The sequence below is a fragment of the Narcine bancroftii genome, chromosome 4, assembly GCF_036971445.1.
Source record: "Narcine bancroftii isolate sNarBan1 chromosome 4, sNarBan1.hap1, whole genome shotgun sequence".
Classification (NCBI taxonomy): domain Eukaryota; kingdom Metazoa; phylum Chordata; class Chondrichthyes; order Torpediniformes; family Narcinidae; genus Narcine; species Narcine bancroftii.
The window spans coordinates 77,114,363-77,133,256 of NC_091472.1; the positions used below are offsets into that span (position 1 = coordinate 77,114,363).

Genomic DNA, 18,894 nt, shown 5'->3' on the forward strand with positions numbered 1-18,894 from the left:
GAAAGGAAGTAGAGATAACCCAGGAAATTATAGACCAGCGAGTCCTACATCATTGGTGGGCAAGTTGTTAGAGTGCAGAATTTATAAACATTTACTGTGGCAAAATCTGATAAGGAATAGCCAGTGTGGCTTCATCAGGGGAAGGTTGTGTCTCACAAGCCTGATTGAATTCGTTGAGGATATAATAAAGAACATTGAAGGTACAGCGTGAATATAGTGTATATGGATTTCAGTAGGGCATTTGATAAGATTCCCCATGCAAGGCTCATTCAGAAAGTAAAGAGGCATGGAACTCAAGGAGGACTAGCTTTGTGGATGCAGAATTGGTTTGCCCAAAGAAGGAAAACAGTGGTTGTTGATGGTTCATATACCGCAAGGAGGTCAATGACCAGTGGTGTTTTGCAAGGATTTCCTTGGAGCAATGGAGGTTGAGGGGTAACCTGGCAGAGGTGAACAAGATGATGAGGCATAGATCATGAGGATGGCTAGAGACTGTTTCCCAGGATTGAAATAGCCAATATGAGGGAGCATGGTCTTAAGGTGCTTGGGAGTAAGTACAAGGGGGACGTAAGAGGTACGTTTTTCATATAGAAAGTGGTTGGTGCGTGTAATGCAATCCTGGAAACAATGGTAGAGGCAGGTAAAATAGAGTTTTTTAAGACTATTAGATAGGTACTGTGAAAAATGGAGGGTTAAGGAGTGGGGAAATTCTAGGCTGTGTTAAAATAGGTTATTATGTTGGTTCTACACTATGAGCCAAAGGCCCTGTATTGTACATATCTATTTTCTATTAATTTACACTTGGAAAGGCAAGAATGTTGGTGGGAGCTCCTGTCTGACTAATTCCATTTTTTGAAGAGTAACTCAATATATTGATGAGGATGGCATTTTTAATGTGGCATTCATGGAGTTTGTTTAGCCTGTGGCAAGGTTGCACATAGAAGGCTGATCCAAAAGGTGAGAGCCCATGGAGTCCAAGGCAAGTTACCAAAGTGAATCTAAAATCACCTTGGTAATAGAAGATGGAGAGTGATATTGATTCCTTTGTTGAGTGGTACACCATAGTGATACTGATTGGACCCTTGTTTTTTGTTGTATACTTTCATGTCCAAGATTATGAGATGTGATTTGTAAATTTACTGATAGCAGGAAAATTGGCGGTGTTGAATGTAATCTGAGGCCACAGATTATATTATTCAGATCATAAATTGGGCAGCGCAATGTCAGATGGAATTGAATCCTGAACAGTGACTTGATGCATTTTGTAGTGTCTCCTTTAGAAAAAGAGCTGTGTTGGTCCACATTAAATTTTGACAGACTTTAGCCATCAAACAAATAAATGAAACATACAACTTCATAGTATTTGTTAGCGTTAACTGCCTAATTTGGTAGAATAAAATAGTTCACAATTAGTTGCTACTAATTAGAAATAAAAAAAAAGCACAACCAATGTGACTGTTAGCAGTCTTCACAGACAGAACAGATTGCCTGCTTTGAGAAAGTTGGGCTAATAAGCAACCTCAAGAGGTAGACAGCACCCAATGTTTAAAGTACCCTTTTACTTTGAAATAACTGCTGGTCAAAAATGGTTTAGTTCTCCCTTTGACAATCCCCTTTTGATGATCATTGATTTAGCAATAATTTTAGCACGATGAACTAAATTTAGGTAAAGTTGATAATTAATCCTTTATGATCAAGACAATGGAGATAATTGTATCATTCAATAATTAACAGGAAAAAAAATACTCATTATTGTTGTTCATTTTGTGCTGTTATTTCTCCGACCACTTGTCACCAGTAGATTAAAAGAGTTTAGCTGATATTGTTTTTTAAATTTAGACATACAACACATTAACAGGCCCTTCTGGCCCACACTCCTGTGTTGCCCAAATATCCGAATTAACCTACAACCCCCATACGTCTTGTGTTAATGGATGAAAATTAAGTAGAGTCTGACAAGACTTGTAAAATTTGTTCAGTAGACTCTTAAGCATGCACTGACACTTTATTAAGGTGCTTCAGAGATTGAACAGGAGATTCCAGAGGAGATGTGTGTTCTCCTTAAAGCTTAGTAGTGATGAAATATGATAACAAACTTACGATAAAATAAATTGAATGAAACCCTGTCAATATATTGCTTGACTATTCCCTCCACCCCCAGTCCCAATTTTATTTCTTTATTTTGCTTAAAAAGCTCCAAGTAACTTGTCTGGACATGAATAGCTACTATTGTTTCAGGCTTAGTTCAGTGCAGAATCATTTTATTCAGTAGTTCATTGTTTTCTCCAGTTTAAATCCTGAAATCAATCTTTTAAATAAAACAACATTAAATAACATGAGAATACTTACACTGTGTTGTTTTGCATAGAATGTGGGACAGAGTCTCTAGGCCTGATTGGAAAATTGTAAATCAATATTCATAAGTACTTCTGCCCCCATTCTTAAGCATCTGACTTGTTCATTGGAAAAAAGATAGGCAATTGGATTTGCTTTATTGATTTATATTCTTGCAATGTTATTTAATTTGTCTACCTTTGAACATTATTTTGTAGTAGGCTTCATCTATTGAATACTGCCCCACAAAAAAAAGCTACCTGTCCCCTCAAGCCCATATTTAAATATGATCACAGCTCATCTGTCCTAGGCCTCAACACCTTTCCTATATCTTTTCTCTGTGGTTCTCAATTCCTCGATCGATTCAGAATGTATTGATCACCTCACAGTCAAAGAGAAATACAACAGGCCCTTCAGCCCACCCTTCCTTGCTATCCTTTTTACCCATTTGCACTAACCACATTTGTCTCTATTGGTTAATTACCTATTTAATTGCCTGTCTGAATGTCTCTTAAATATAGTGGTTGTATCTGATTCTACCATATTCTCTGGCACTGCATTCCAGGTAACAATTCCCCATGTTTGAATTAAAAAATCCCTCTTAGATTCCCTTTAAAACTCCATCCTCTAGGCTTAAATCTATGCTTATGTTTGTGATATCCCTACCATGGGAAAAGATTCTATCTACCTCTTAACTTTTTATATACCTCAAATAGGTTATCCATCAGTTTACTTCACTGCAGAAAAAACAAAACCATCCTATCCAATTTCTCCACATAACTCAAATCGTCTAAACCAGGTAACACTGATCAATCTCCTCTGTATTCTCTCCAGTGCAACTGCATCCTTCCTAGCAAAAAACAATTTGCTGGAGGAACTCATGGGTTGAATCAGTGTCAATGGGTTAAAAAAAAAGTTGTCAAAGTTTTGGACCAAACTATTCATCAAAATCATATGTCTTGATGAAGTGTTCCAGTCTGAAATGTTGACAATTTTTGTATGAAGTGCTATGGTCTAGATGCAGGTCGACAGGACAAGGCGAAAAATAGTTTGGCACGGACTAGCTGGGCCAAAGAACCTGTTTCTGTGCTGTAGTAATCTATGGTTTGAATTCTTTTTCTCCTACTGATGCTGCTGGACCCTTAGTAATCCTCCAGCAGGTTGTTTGTTACTTCAGATTTCAACAACGCCAATCTCCTGTGTGTCTCCACATCGTTCCTAGAGTGTGGTGACCAGATCGGCACATAATTCCCCAATCAGTGTTTTGAAAAGTTTGCAACATAATATCCCAACTTTTGTATTCTTTGCTTTGACCTCCAAAGGCAAACATGCCTCACGCATCCATCACCACCGTATCGTCCATTTTGCGGGAACTATTGGCTTGAACTGCGAGCTTCCTTTTTCATCAGCATTCATTTCGTGTGTATTTCCTACCCCATGTGACTTCTAAAACATATCACTTCACACTTGTTCAAGTATAGGCATTCCTTGTATAACATGGTTAATACATAATAACATAATAACATAACAATTTACAGCACGGAAACAGGCCATTAGGCCCTTCTAGTCCGCACCGAACCAAACACCCCTCTCTAGTCCCACCTCCCTGCACAATGCCCATAACCCTCTATCTTCTTCTCATCCATATACCTGTCCAACCTTTTCTTAAATAATACAATTGACTCCGCCGCCACTATTTCTCCCGGAAGCTCATTCCACACGTCTACCACTCTCTGAGTAAAGAAGTTCCCCCTCATGTTACCTCTAAACCTCTGCCCCTTAATTCTTAACTCATGTCCTCTTGTCTTAATCTTTCCTCCTCTTAATGGAAATAGTCTATCCACATCCACTCTGTCTATCCCTTTCATAATCTTAAATACTCCTATCAAATCCCCTCTCAACCTTCTATGCTCCAAAGAATAAAGACCTAATCTGTCCAATCTCTCCCTATACTCTAGATGCTTAAACCCAGGTAACATTCTGGTAACCTTCTCTGCACTCTCTCCACTCTGTTTGTATCCTTCCTATAATTAGGCGACCAGAACTGCACACAGAACTCCAAATTAGGCCGCACCAACGTCTTATACAATCTCAACATCACCTCCCAACTCCTATATTCCATGCAATGATTGATAAAGGCCAGCATACTAAAAGCCTTCTTCACCACCCTATTCACGTGAGTTTCTACCTTCAGGGAACGATGTACCGTTACACCTAAATCTTTCTGCTCTTCTGTATTCATCAATGCTCTCCCATTTATCACGTATGTCCTGTTCTGATTCTTCTTACCAAAATGAAGCACCTCACACTTATCAGCATTAAATTCCATTGAAGCACCTCACACTTAGCAGCATTAAATATGTTCCAAACAAGTTCAGTATTATGGAAATCTACACTGTTCAAAGCATTATTGCAATGTACTTTAATGTAATATGTTCCAATCCTATAATTATTTATTCTTTTATCTAGAACTCTTATGCAAACATGTGCATAAAATATTTGAAAGGAATATACAAAACTGAAAAATGACAAAGATCTTTATTAGCAATAAGGGAACATTGTTTATTTAAGAAAATATTTGTCTAATGTTGTTTACACTTCTTTCGTCTTTTTTCATCATGCTTATCTTAATAACATCGAATAACATTTTACAATTCTTGCCAAACTCTAATGCTTCTCGATGTTCGGTTCTTCATCCATAAGATAATTGCAAGCTTCGTTGATTATTCCAATAAACGTTGATAATTCCTCTAAGGTTAATTCTTCATTAGCATCTTCATTTTGCTGATGATCTTCATGTAAACATTGTTGATCCATTTCATTGAGAGTTTCATCATCAAGTTCACTTGAATGGGAATTAATGCATTGGTTTACATCATCACAGTCCAAAGTTTCAAATCCCAGATCTTTTCCAAGCTCCACAATGTCTTGAGAGACTGTTTTAATTTGTGCTTCAATTTATGATATTCAGTTTGTGATATCATTTGCGTTATGCTCTCATGTTGCTTGCAGTCACTTCAAAATTCAATTCACTGATGTTTTCAACTGCATTCTTTTTTTAATTTTTTTTAATTTTCCCACACTATGAACCATATTGACCAAAATACACATAAACATTTCCCTCTTGAATATACACAGTGTCATTTTTCTCCCCTTTTTCCCCCTCCCTTCCCTCCCTCCTTCCCACTCCCCTCTCCCCCCACTAAACGTTCAACATATACGATACAATAAAACCATTAAACAATGTCATCACACAATGAAAATAAACAAGACAATTGTGTCATCTACTTTTACACACTGGGTCAGTTCATTTCGTCTTCTTCTCATTCTGTCATTTTAGGGGGTGGAGGTCCGCGGTAGCCCTCTCTGTTGTGTTCCATGTACAGTCCCAAATTTGTTCGAATATTGTGATGTTATTTCTTAAATTATATGTTATTTTTTCCAACGGAATACATTTATTCATTTCTATGTACCATTGCTGTATTCTCAGGCTCTCTTCTGATTTCCAGGTTGATATTATACATTTTTTTGCTACAGCTAAGGCTATCATAATAAATCTTTTTTGTGCTTCATCCAAATCGAGGCCAACTGCATTCTTGATGCTATAATCTTTCCAAAACTGTTAAAGTTATGGGATTTTCTCCTGTTGTAGCTTTAATGGCTTGAAAAGATGTTCATTGCAAATAATAAGCCTTGAACATGGCAATGACTCCCCGATCCATGGGCTGCAGCAATGAGGTTGTGTTTGGTGGCAAAAAAATTATTTTGACATTTTCATTCAACACAGAAATAGATTAGATTAGATTCAACTTTATTGTCATTTTGCCACATAAAATACAAGCGAATGAAATACAATTGGCATTTAACCAGAAGTTAAAAATAGTGCTATCTACGAATAACTACGTACAAATAAAAAGAAGCACATTCAGCAAGAAAAAAAATTAGAAAGGACTGACAGTACAATGTGAGTGCAGTACCACTCAGCGCTGGGATTTAACGTTCAGCAGGATCACAGTCTTGGGGAAAAAAGCTCCTCTTGAGTCTGCTGGTTCAAGAGCGAAGGCTCCTGTAGCATCTACCAATGAAAGAAGAGTAAAAACTCCATAATTTGGGTGTGATGCATCCTTGATGATGCTCTTTGCCCTAATAACCATACAGCGTTCCTGATAGATCAGTGGTTCTCAATCTTTTTCTTTCCACTCACATACCACTTTAAGCAATCCCAATGCCCTTGATGCTCTGTGATTAGTCAGGGATTGCTTAAGGTGGTACGTGAGTGGGAAGGGAAGGTTGAGAATCATTGCTCTAGACCCAATTGTTAGTGAAATATTTTGCTTTAGAAAAGTTGTCATTGGCCCATTTCCTTCAGAGTTATGAAGCCATGTACATAATGAGTTAATTAGTACGATTAAAACAGTGGTTTTCAATTTTTTTCTACCCACATACCACCTTAAGCAATCCCTTGCTAATCATAAGCACTTATGGCATAGGGATTACTTAAGGTGGTATGTGAGTGGAAAGAAAAAGGTTGAGAATCACTGTGATAGATGTTCTTATTTGGTGAGCAATTGGATGCCGATAATCCGTTGGGCAGTTTTCACCACCCGTTGAAGTGCTTTACAGTCAAATACAAGACAATTCCCACGCCACACTGAGATGCCTTAGGTAAGTATATTCTCAATGGTAGAGTGGTATAGCAGTTGAATGAGTTGGTGAGTTGTCAAATAACAATAAAAATTTAAAATCCAAGTTATTATCTCTGCAGTAATGTTCAGTTGCAGTACAAAAATAGGTTGTGAACCATTCTTCAAACAATTGTTTTGTCATCCAGGCTTTTCTATTTGATCACTATATACAGGAAGTGCACTTTTGCATAGCCTTTAAGAGCCTTTGGATTCTTGTAATGGTACACAAACAGAGACTTTCATTTGAAGTCCCCAGATGCATTTCTGCCAAGTAGAAGTGTCAATCGGTCTTTTGAAACTTTATAGCCTGGTTGAGATTTTTCTTTTTCAGCTAAAAAAGTGCATGATTGCATCTTTTTCCAAATAATCCGGTTTCATCAACATTAAAAATTTGCTTATCTTCGTAGCCTTCTTGTCAATCACTTCTTTTAGTTCAGTCGGAAAGCTTGCAGCTGTATCACTATCAGCTCTCGCAGATTCATCAGTAATTCAAACATTATGGAGACCCATGCGTTTTTTAAGTTGTAAAATGACTTGCTGAAAAAGTTTCCCCTTCATTTCCGTTTCCTTCATTTTCTTTTAATGTCCAATAGAGGCTTGTTGCTTTAGCTTGAATTGTCATTTGACTTAATGGAATTCTTCTCTGGTTATAATCTTCAGTCCAGATCATTAAAAGATATTCCATATTTTTCATTGCAGAACTTATATGTCTAAAAATCACTTTAGTCATATAAGATGATGTTGCCATTCCATGTTCTTTAATTTTATCTTTATTCTTGATTACAGTTTGAACAGATGATTCATTCATGCCTTTGTCTCATGTTATTTTAGCAAATGATGCGCCATCTTCATGTTGTTTAATAATTTCCAGTTTATTTTCCAATGTTAGCCATTTACGTTTATTATGTGTATCATCTTCGTCACATTTCCTTTTTCCGCTCATATTGTTTGCAAGGGTAGATTTTTATACAACACAATTAGAATACCTGTATTACAGAGCAGCTACGGCCTTCTTGCTCAGAATCTAGAGCGATACTAAAACAAGTTAAACAATAATGAAGTTGAATGAATGCAGCCGAACGGCAAGCATAGTTAAATTATTGCACCACTGTTGGTAATGCAATATTAATAACATTTTACAATTTTTGGTTATTACTATATTAAAATTATAAATTGTTTGGATCAAAACCCATGCTATTCAAAACAAGGTATACCTGTACAAATTTTTTTAACATCTGTACAAGGTTAACCAGACGAAACAGCATTCTCCAGTCATCGTTTCAAAACACTGCAAACACACTCACACAGACATAACACACATACAGACAAATTATACATATGCACAGTCACAGTACTTGTATACAAAATTAAAATAAATAAATATTATTGTTCAATTAATAGTTGAGTCTTGGACAATTTATATGAGCAGATCATCAGTCATTCAGTAACCTCACTGCCCATGGGAAGAAGCTGTTTCTCAGTCTGGTGGCTCTGATATTCCTATATCTCTTTACCGACGGGAGTCGGTGGTGGAGGTCATCACTGATTTTGTGAGCCTTTTTTAGACAACTATCCTGGTAATTCCCATTGATGGGAGGGACACCTGCTAACATTCTTCCCAATGTGGAGAATTTGTTTCCAGTTGTGGAAGAGTCTAGAACCAGAGGGCACAGCCTCAGAATAAAAGGATGACCATTTAAAACAGAGATAAGGAGAAATTTCTTCGGCTCAAGGGTAGTTAATCTTTGAAATTCATTGCCATATACTGCTGTGGAGACCAGACTATTGGGTTTATTTAAAGAAGAGGTTGATGTATTCTTGATTCGTATGGGTGTCAAAAGTATGCAGAGAAGACAAGAAAATGAGTTTGAGAGGAAAAATATATTAGCCATGATTTGAACAGCAGACCAAACTTGATTGGCCGAATGGCTCAGACCTACTCCCACATCTTAAGGTCTATGCCCCTCCTGATTTTACCAACTTTTATCAAGTCTCTAGTGCTCCAGGGAATAAAATCCCAACCTATCCAGCATCTCCTTGTAATTAAAGCCAACCAACCTTGGTATCCAATCTTGTAAATCTAAATGACCCTGTCTCACCTACAAGGGGTCCAACGCTTACCCTAGCCTCCCTCTTCCTTTTTTATACATCCATAGACGTGATGGTGTTTGTTTTGATGTTTCTTGCCAGTTTTCTCTTGCGATTAGTTTTCTTCTCTATCAGTTTTTTAGTAGGGTTGAAGTTCCAAATATTAAATGAGGGTCAGTGGTACATGTGGGATACTGGATATGCCTGCCGCACTCCTCAGAAAGCCTAGACCAGGAGTGTTCCATTTTTCAACCTTCAGCTTTGATTAAACTAGTCTGCTTTGCAAATGAACTCAAGTATGCTGAAGTTCAATTCCATTTCACTCTCAAATTGCACATTTTCAATATGCAAAATATTGAACAAATCGGAAATTTGTTCTAGATGGCACATTTATAAAATCTATATAGTGTGAGGCCATCATCACTTCAACGTTTAATTTTCTTTGATTGATTTCACCTTTCATGACTACTGTGCTGCATAGATTTTGGAGTTCTATTAAATAAATAAATAGATGGATGCTCTCAACCATTTAATGAGAGTATAAAAATGCTGCAATGAAAACAAAACTGTTATAAGATGGGGTAAATTGTCCAAAGGCATACGGATAAATGTTAGTATTCTTTCACTATAATGACAAACATATTTTTAATAATCCTCTCATAGGAGAGAAAAGAATAATACTCCTGGATATGTGAATTACAGAATAGATTTAATATATTTCTTTTTTTTATATAGAGGATAACAACAAGGCAAGAAGAACTTAAAGAGCGAGCAAGACTTCTTCTGGAACAAGCTAGGAAGGATGCAGCTTTAAAAGCAGGAAATAAACAACTGACCTTCCAATCAATCATGCCAACTCAAAACAAGCATTTGACTGAGGTAATGGTCTTAAACCCCAGTCACTGAATTAATTTTCTTTTCCAAGAAGCCCCCTATGGCAATACTTGCAGTAAGATATTTCATTTTGCAATGACAAACATTGTATCAAGAAATTATATAATTATAGATTGGTTATGGATTTGCTGTGGGGTTTCCAGCCATCAGAGGTGTATGCTGTTGTAGATAATGAATATTTGCAGTATGTAAGTCACAATGCATTGTTCTACTGAAGGATAAAGTGTATATAATCTTGTGGTATCCTGATGAATGATTCTTTTAAGATTGTAAAATCCTGAGCTTCACTTAGTCAGATAAGCGATACTTTGTTGCTGATAAAAGTGTTTTTGGTAGATTGGAAATAATTGGCTTTCTTTTTTTAATAGTTGATCTATCAGAGTTGTACAGCCTAGAAATGGGCCTTTCAACCCATTGTGTCTGTGCTGAAGATTTTTGCCCATCTACTCTAATGTCATTTACCCACATTAGGTCTTTATCATACAATGGCTCCCTTGTTTCTTTGAGGCAAGTTTCAGTGTTTTTTAAAATGTAGTGATATTATTCGATTCCATCAAAAATCAATTACAGGTGTGCCCCGCTTTACGAAACTAGAGCATTCCTAGGAAACTTTTCATCAGCTGAAATGGCGTAAAACAAAGACCCAATCACTACTATTGGAGGCTATTTTTGTAAAAGCAAGAACCCATTCAAAACTCATTCAAATCCTTTCGAAAAAGCAAACATGGCTTTCTTCATAAAAACAAATTTTCGTAATTCGAGTATTCGTAAAGCAGGGTATACCTATACTCGGGCTTTTTTAAAAAATCTCTCCCCTCAAATCCACTTTAAAACTCCATTCTCTCTTCTTAAACTCATGGGCTCTTATTTTTGAAACTCCTACCATGGAAGCAAGATTCATGCTATCTGCTCTACATCTGCCTCTTATGTTCTTCCCACTTGCTCAGACTGCTTTGTTCAATTGAAAACAAATCCAGCCTATCCAATCTCTCCCCATAGCTGAAGTCCTCCAATCCAGGCAACATATTTTGGTAGTTCACTTTTATATTCTCTGTGGCACACCCACATCTTTCCTATAGCTTGCCACACAATACATTAAGCATGATCTAAACAACATTTTATGAAGTTGCAAAGTAATATTCCAACTTTTGTATTCTATGCACAGGTTTTCTATGCTACCCATGTTGCCACTTTCAGAGAACTATGTATTTGAACAACAAGTTCTGATTCTGTGTCCTAACATTACTATATCTTTTCCTGATTTGACTTCCCAAAATATATCACCTCACACTCTCTGGGATTCAATTCCATTTACCAACATCTGTCCAACTTCATATGATATATACTCAACTGTAGCCTTAGATAGCCTTCCTTGCTTTCCACAGCAACACAAATTTTTGAGTAATCCACAAGCTTAACAATCATTCTTCATAAATTCATAAGCATGTTGTTGACATATATTGCATGGAAGGCTCCACCACTTGTCAGAAACTTCCAATCAGAAAAGCATCCTTCCACTACCCTCTGCCTCCTATAACCGTTTTAAGTTTATTTATTATAAGAACAGTGTGAGCAAACTAAAAGGTATATTGCATGGAAGGCTCCACCACTTGTCAGAAACTTCCAATCAGAAAAGCATCCTTCCACTACCCTCTGCCTCCTATAACCGTTTTAAGTTTATTTATTATAAGAACAGTGTGAGCAAACTAAAAGGTATATTGCATGGAAGGCTCCACCACTTGTCAGAAACTTCCAATCAGAAAAGCATCCTTCCACTACCCTCTGCCTCCTATAACCGTTTTAAGTTTATTTATTATAAGAACAGTGTGAGCAAACTAAAAGGTATATTGCATGGAAGGCTCCACCACTTGTCAGAAACTTCCAATCAGAAAAGCATCCTTCCACTACCCTCTGCCTCCTATAACCGTTTTAAGTTTATTTATTATAAGAACAGTGTGAGCAAACTAAAAGGTATATTGCATGGAAGGCTCCACCACTTGTCAGAAACTTCCAATCAGAAAAGCATCCTTCCACTACCCTCTGCCTCCTATAACCGTTTTAAGTTTATTTATTATAAGAACAGTGTGAGCAAACTAAAAGGTATATTGCATGGAAGGCTCCACCACTTGTCAGAAACTTCCAATCAGAAAAGTATCCTTCCACTACCCTCTGCCTCCTATAACCGTTTTAAGGTTATTTATTATAAGAACAGTGTGAGCAAACTAAAAGGTATATTGCATGGAAGGCTCCACCACTTGTCAGAAACTTCCAATCAGAAAAGCATCCTTCCACTACCCTCTGCCTCCTATAACCGTTTTAAGTTTATTTATTATAAGAACAGTGTGAGCAAACTAAAAGGCTATCGCTAACCATGTAAAGAGTACAATTACAGAGTACAGGATAACAATGAAAAGCAAAATCAATTAGCACCAAGCAAGAGCAGTTTTACAGCACTACTATGAGGTTCATTTAGGAGCCTGATGGGGAGGAAGGAGAAGAGGTGCATAAGGGGTGTAATGGATCCTTCAGATAATTGCATTATGTTCTGAGTTATATTCACTAACTTCTGTAGCTTCTTACAATCTTGAGCGGAGCAGCTCGATACAACACTCTGATGGATTCAGCAAGTATTCTTTAGATGGTGCACTTTTAGAAGTTGTTGAGGGGCAAAGGGTTCAGGCCAAACTTCATTAGTCTTCTGAGAAAATAGAGATGTGGGTGCACCTTCTTGACTACATAAGCTATTTTTAGAACCAACTTTCCAACTCACCTTGGATTCCATTTTCCTTAACCATCTAAATTTGCCGACTATGTTGCATCTTGTCAAATGTCTTACTAAAATCCACATAGACAATGTCCACTGCCCTCCCCATCATCAATTTTCTTTGCTCTTTCCTCAAAATCTCAATCAAACGATGGGATTTGGATTTTCCTCGTACAAAGCCATACTGACTCTCCCTATCTTTACACATGTCCATCAATCCTGTCCCATAGAATTTGCTTCAATAACTTCCCTACCACTTATGCATAAATAAAGGAACAACATTGGCTCACCTCTAGTCATGATCATCTTGATTTCTTTGTGTTTTATTTCTTGTATTTCTTTCCTTTTGAAATCCAGTTATCAGAAATTAACATATTTGGAGTATTATGTGAAGTTTTGGTCACCTACCTACAGGAAAGATATCAATAACATTGAAAGAATACTGAGAAGATTTCCTAGATCTTGCTAGGACTTGAGAAACTGAGTTACAGGAAAATGTTAGGACTTTACTTTCTTGAGCATAGAAGAATGAGGGAAGATTTGATAGAAGCATATAAAATTATGATCGATATATATAGAGTAAATGCAAGTAGGCTTTTTCCACTGATGTTAGGTAATATACAAACAAGAGAGCATGGGTAAAGGGTGAAAGGGGAGAAGTTTAGGGAGAATTTCTTCAGACAGAGAGTGGAGTGAGTATAGAATGGGCTTCCAGCTGAAGTGATGAATCCGGGCTTAATTTTCACATTTAAAAAATGTTTGGACAGGTACATGGATAGGAGGGGTATGGAGAGATATGGAAAGAGTGCAGGTCAGTGGGGCAAGGCAGAATAATAGTCCAGCATAGACTAGAAAGGCTGAAAGTCCTGTTTTCAGTGCTGTAATGTTCTATGATTCTATGAAACTTGCACACTAAAACCAGATTTTTAAATGGCGAATCTTTTAGCAAACCGCTCACTTAGTGCCTATTTTCACTTTATGGCCAAAACCATTTCTGGAGGTTTTGGGACACAATTTCACATTAAAATTGTGCAAAACCCAACCTTTCATTTGTGATCTTGGTGTCTCTCCCAATATCACTGCTGTAGTGCAAACTGTGTGTCCAAACTTCAATGATGTTTTCGTCCAACAGCAACAAGCTTTATTGGTTGTATTGTGTTCAATGAGATAGAAATATCCTCGGGTGCTTCAGAAGAATTCATGTAATTTGGCCAAAGAGCTAAATTGTAAGGAGCAGCTTAAATGAAGAAGGAAAGATATAGAGCTAGCAATAAGGTGCAGGTTTTAGGTATAATAATTAAACTTGAAGATGAGCAAGAGGCCAGAATCAGAAGGGGGCATCCAACTTGAATAATTATAGACCTAAAGGAATTACAGAGATAGGGAGGGATGAAACCATGGGGATATTTAAAATGAGGCTGATATATAAAATTGAGGAGTTGCTTCACACCAAGACACACAAGATAGTGATCACATAAATGACAGGTGATCAGTACTTGCCCCAATATGAGATTAACAGTAAACAAGAGGTAGATTAAGTAGGAACATCTATTTTCAAAGGGGCTTTGAGGTTAAGTTGTTGCTGTTGAGGTCGATGTGTTTTTTTTAAAGGAAGAGACTTATAATTAAGGATATGGAAATTAAAGTAATGGTATGCTCCTCCTATAGAATTCAAGAGATCAGGAAAGGTGTCCAGCTGCAGCTCCTGTCAAACCATGAAGAACAGCTGGAGATGCATCTGGGTTATGGAAAATGTCTTGAATCGTATGTTTAGCAATTTGGTCATGCAGAAGGAACAGAAATTAAGCAGATGGCTGACTACCAGGCATGAAGGGCAGTAGGTAGTGCTTGTTTATTCTCCTCTTGAACAGGTGTACAATGTTGTGGCGCAACAGTTGGCAACGATACACAGTTATGGAGGGGAAAGTCTTAACCAGAGGTTGTAGTGCACATCAACAAAGACAAAGAGATAAGATGCAGCAAGATGAATTTAGGGAGTTAGTCAGAAGGTGAAAAAGCAGGAACTCAGGATCACTCCCTATGCAACATGCTATTGAAGATAGAAATAAGAGGATAGGTCAAATGGCTAAAGAGCTGGTGCATGAAGGACAGTTTTAGATACTTGGATCAGTGTTTCTAGACAGGATGGAAGTGCACAAGAAGGATGGGTTGCAGCTAAACTGGAGAGGGAGTAGGATGAGCAATATCCTTGTAAGTCGGCTTGCTTGCTTGGTTAGAGGGTTTGAACTAATGGTACATAACTTGGTCAGCATGAACAAATTGGGTCAAATTGCCTGTCTCCATGCTGTTAAAGTATACATTTGTATAACACTTTAATTTGCCAGAGGGATGGAAAGTGTAATTGCAATGTAACAGATATGAGAAGTAAATCAATTAAGCAAGGTACGTGGGCAGAGCAGACAAAGGCAGGCATGAAGGGCTGGTAGACTCAACTGTATTTCCTTAGCTTCACAGGTAAGTTAAATGAGCTGTGAGCACAGATGAGCACTTTGAATTATGATGTTCTTATGTTATTGCCATTATGAACACATGGTTGAGGAAATTGGCAGCTTAATATTTTGGGGTATACAAGTATCAGACAGGATAGAGGGGAATGCAAAAAAAGAAGGAGGTTTCACTACCTATTAGGATCATAGAATAGAAATCTGCCATCAGATTCCTGAATAGACAATAAAGCACAGATACTACTTCACTTTCTCTTCTTTTTAAAATATATTTTACAGTATAAACAATCATACAATGTGCTACAAGATTTGAAAGAAGATTACAAATATTCTCATAATAAGGAAATACAGAGCACATTCATGTCAATGAAGTAAAATTTAATGACTAAAAAAAACCCAAAAGAAAAAGGAGGGAAAAAAATTCAAAACCCCTTCCTCTTAGCAAGGTTAAAAGTTGACATGTATGAATCAAGTGACAACATTTTCTCTTTTTTTGCACTAATTTATTTTTTAAATGTAATTTATAGCAATTTGGCACATGTAATGCTGCCACAAAACAACAAATTTTGTGATTGTTCATGATAATACATTCTAACTCTGATTTTTAGATTGAATATCCTGTATTTGGAGCAGTACCATATCTTATGAAATGAAGCTGGGCAGATAGTGGAAGTGTTTAGTGAGGGAATATTTTAGAAACAGTATCTCAACGTAGATCTGGGGAGGACTGAGATTGGTCCTCAAGTTAAGGTCATGAATTAGTGAAAGGCTGATTTCAATAGCATCGGAGGACTTGGCAAAAGTAGATCTGGAGTAGATGAAAACAACAGTTTTCAATGTTTTACAGCAGGATGTAGGCAATTTGGAAAGTTGGAGTGAGCATTGACAGATGGAATTTAATCCCAACAAGTGCAAGGTAATTTGTTTTGAAAAGTCTAAAAAGTGGGACATGTACGTTAAATGATAAAACATTAAGAAATTTTGATGAACAAGGGGACCTTGTGGTTAAGTCCATTGTTCCTTGAAAGTAGCAGAACAGGTAGATAGGATAGTGAAAAAGGCATATAGACATGCTTGCTTTCATAAGTTAGGGCACAGAATATAAAAGTGGCTATGTGATATGGCAATTTTCAAAACTCCACTTGGAGAATTAGGTTATGGTAAATTCACCAAAATCAATTCACCTCTGATAAATTCATTGATGAAAATTCAACGATGGAAAAATCACCGACCCAAATTCACCCCAAGAATATTCCCCGACAATTGAATAAATGAAAAAAATAATTTTAAGAGGCATAGCTCATAATATAACATTTTAATTTTTAATGAATTTTGGTCCTTTAATAAAGCTTTTAATTAGCTATTAATTGGTAATTTTTGCAGACATTTATCTAACGAGCCTCCCCCTTTGGTCATTGCTCTCGCACCCTGTGACCCCATGTGCACAGGGGAGTTTATCTCTCCTGCTCCCCTCTTCCTGGGAATGCATGGCTGGACATCAGTTTTGGGCTGATTCCATGCCATGGTCTGGTCTCTAAAGATCCTCCTCCCCCTATTCCCTCCATCCCACAGCAGTCACCCTAAGAGAGAGGTCTACAGTTAGGGGTCAGAGGAGGAAATGGAAAGCAAGCCCAAGGAGGATTATTAGGAAGGACTTTATTGCTCTGGAGAGAGATTTACCAAAATTCACCTGGATTGGAGGACTTGAGTTATGTGTAGAAATTGGATAAGTTGTGTTTGTTTTACTTGGACAAAGGTATATATATAGTATAAACCCTGATATCTGGCACCTATGACGATTGGTAAATGCTGGATAAGTATATTTTCTGATTGCTTGAGATTTACTCTTACAATGCCTAACTAATAAACTAATACACATTAGGAATAAACAGTTTAAACGACAAAATTACTATACAGGCAAACCCTGCTTTACGTGATTAATTCATCCCAATTTTTACTTGCGTAAGACAAATTTGCGTTAAGCAATTAATAGTATCAATGGGAATAATTACAATGAATCCCCAACCTTTCAGATCGTTCATCAAGACATAAAAATGTGTTTTAAAAACAACTTTTAGCTACATTTAATGCCAAAACTGTTAAGGTTAATAAAAATAATTATGATATTTTTCATTTATTTCAAAATTACATCATAACTAAACTATTTTTTAGAAAAGTATTAGAAAAGTTGACTGCATAGATTTTGATTTTTTTTTCTCATTATACAATTTCCTATAGCTAGTGATCGCTTTTTTTTAAATTGCTGCGGACAACCACACTTCTTTCCATGTTAGGATCTATATTTAAATAAAAATCCTTCAAGTTCAACAAGTTCATTTATTTTCTTTAAGTATCGAAAAGATGTTTAAAGCTTTGATTTGAATGTTTTTTTGTACGAAGTGCTATTCACTTTTGGTTACAATCTTCAATCCAGAGATGAAGTAGCCGTTCCATTTCAATCATTAACGGAACTTCTGTTTGGAGTAATTTGCATGCTTAGAGAAACTGATGCAACTTTACTTTGTTCTTTATATTTGTGCTTTTTTTTTGAATATTTTAATTGAATTTTCAATTCAATCAATACAATCTTTTTGAACGTTCATGTAACGTAGAGTCTGTATTTATCACCCCTCCTCCCTCCTTTGCTCCCAAACATATAATCATACAAATTAGACAAATACAGATACTAGTGGGGTTCACAGCCCCCACCGAAACCCAAGAAAAAACAACCTAGCTAACTAAATAGCACAGGCAAGGAATAAAAAGAAAGAACTAAAAAACGAAACAAAAAATGCACCTCGCCTGCGCCATGTCCCAATTCCTTAACTTCACTCCATCCCTTGCTGGGACAGATTTTTATAGTGTCCATATTTCGAAAGGAGGGGGAAACTAGTCAATCTGTGTACCCACGTAGTTAATATAAGGTTGCCACACTTTAACGAATGTGTCATATTTCCTCCTTAGATTGTAAGTGATTTTCTCCAAGGAAATGCTGCATTTCCATATTCCATCTTGTAGTATTTATTTAAGAGTTGAACTTCCCCATAACCTCTATACATTTCCTGGCTACCGACAAGGTGACCTTCATGAAATGAATTTGATATTTGAACAGTTTAAAACTCGCGTCTCCTAATCTCCCAGGAGGTACAACTCCAGATCTTGTGGAAAATCCATCTTTGTAATTTTTTTCAGCATGTCCCCCAGATCCACCCCGAAGGATCTCACCTTTGTACATAGCCAGGTGGAGTGGACAAAGGTTCCAATCTCCACACCACACCTAAAGCAAATTTCTGAAACTTCTGTGGTGTGAGGTACAGCTGGTGCAAGAAGTTGTAAGGCACCACCTTGTACCTGGCATTAATTACTTCAGTTACGCTGTCTAGACACAGTTCTTGCCACCACTCTTCATTGATTGTTGTGTCCAAGTCCAACTCCCATCTCTCCCTTGACCTGTGCCCTCACTTTGGAATATGTACAGGTACCCTTGGAGGATAGTGTGTTCTGAATTTCGGATTTTTCCGGATTTCGAAAAGCCAGATTCAAACCCACTTGAATTGTGCTGCTGTATCCACCCTCACCCCCTTCCAGTTGCGCTGCCATCTCCCCCCACCTCGCCAGCCCAACTTGCGCTGCCAGTCTCTCCACCCTCCCCCCCCTAACCCCC

General features: G+C 37.2%; 1 protein-coding gene across 15 annotated transcripts in view; it reads left to right on the top strand.

Moving 5' to 3' along the window:
* Positions 1-18,894, top strand: part of ehbp1 (EH domain binding protein 1) — a 561,098-nt gene that overhangs the window by 327,228 nt on the left and 214,976 nt on the right. For all 15 annotated transcript variants that reach the window (XR_011355819.1, XR_011355820.1, XM_069931681.1 and 12 more), the window contains one exon: positions 9,843-9,986. Coding sequence is in view for 13 of the 15 variants with exons in the window: in XM_069931681.1 (XP_069787782.1) it covers positions 9,843-9,986 (144 nt within the window). In the remaining 2 variants the exon portion in view is untranslated. The remainder of the gene's footprint in view (positions 1-9,842; positions 9,987-18,894) is intronic.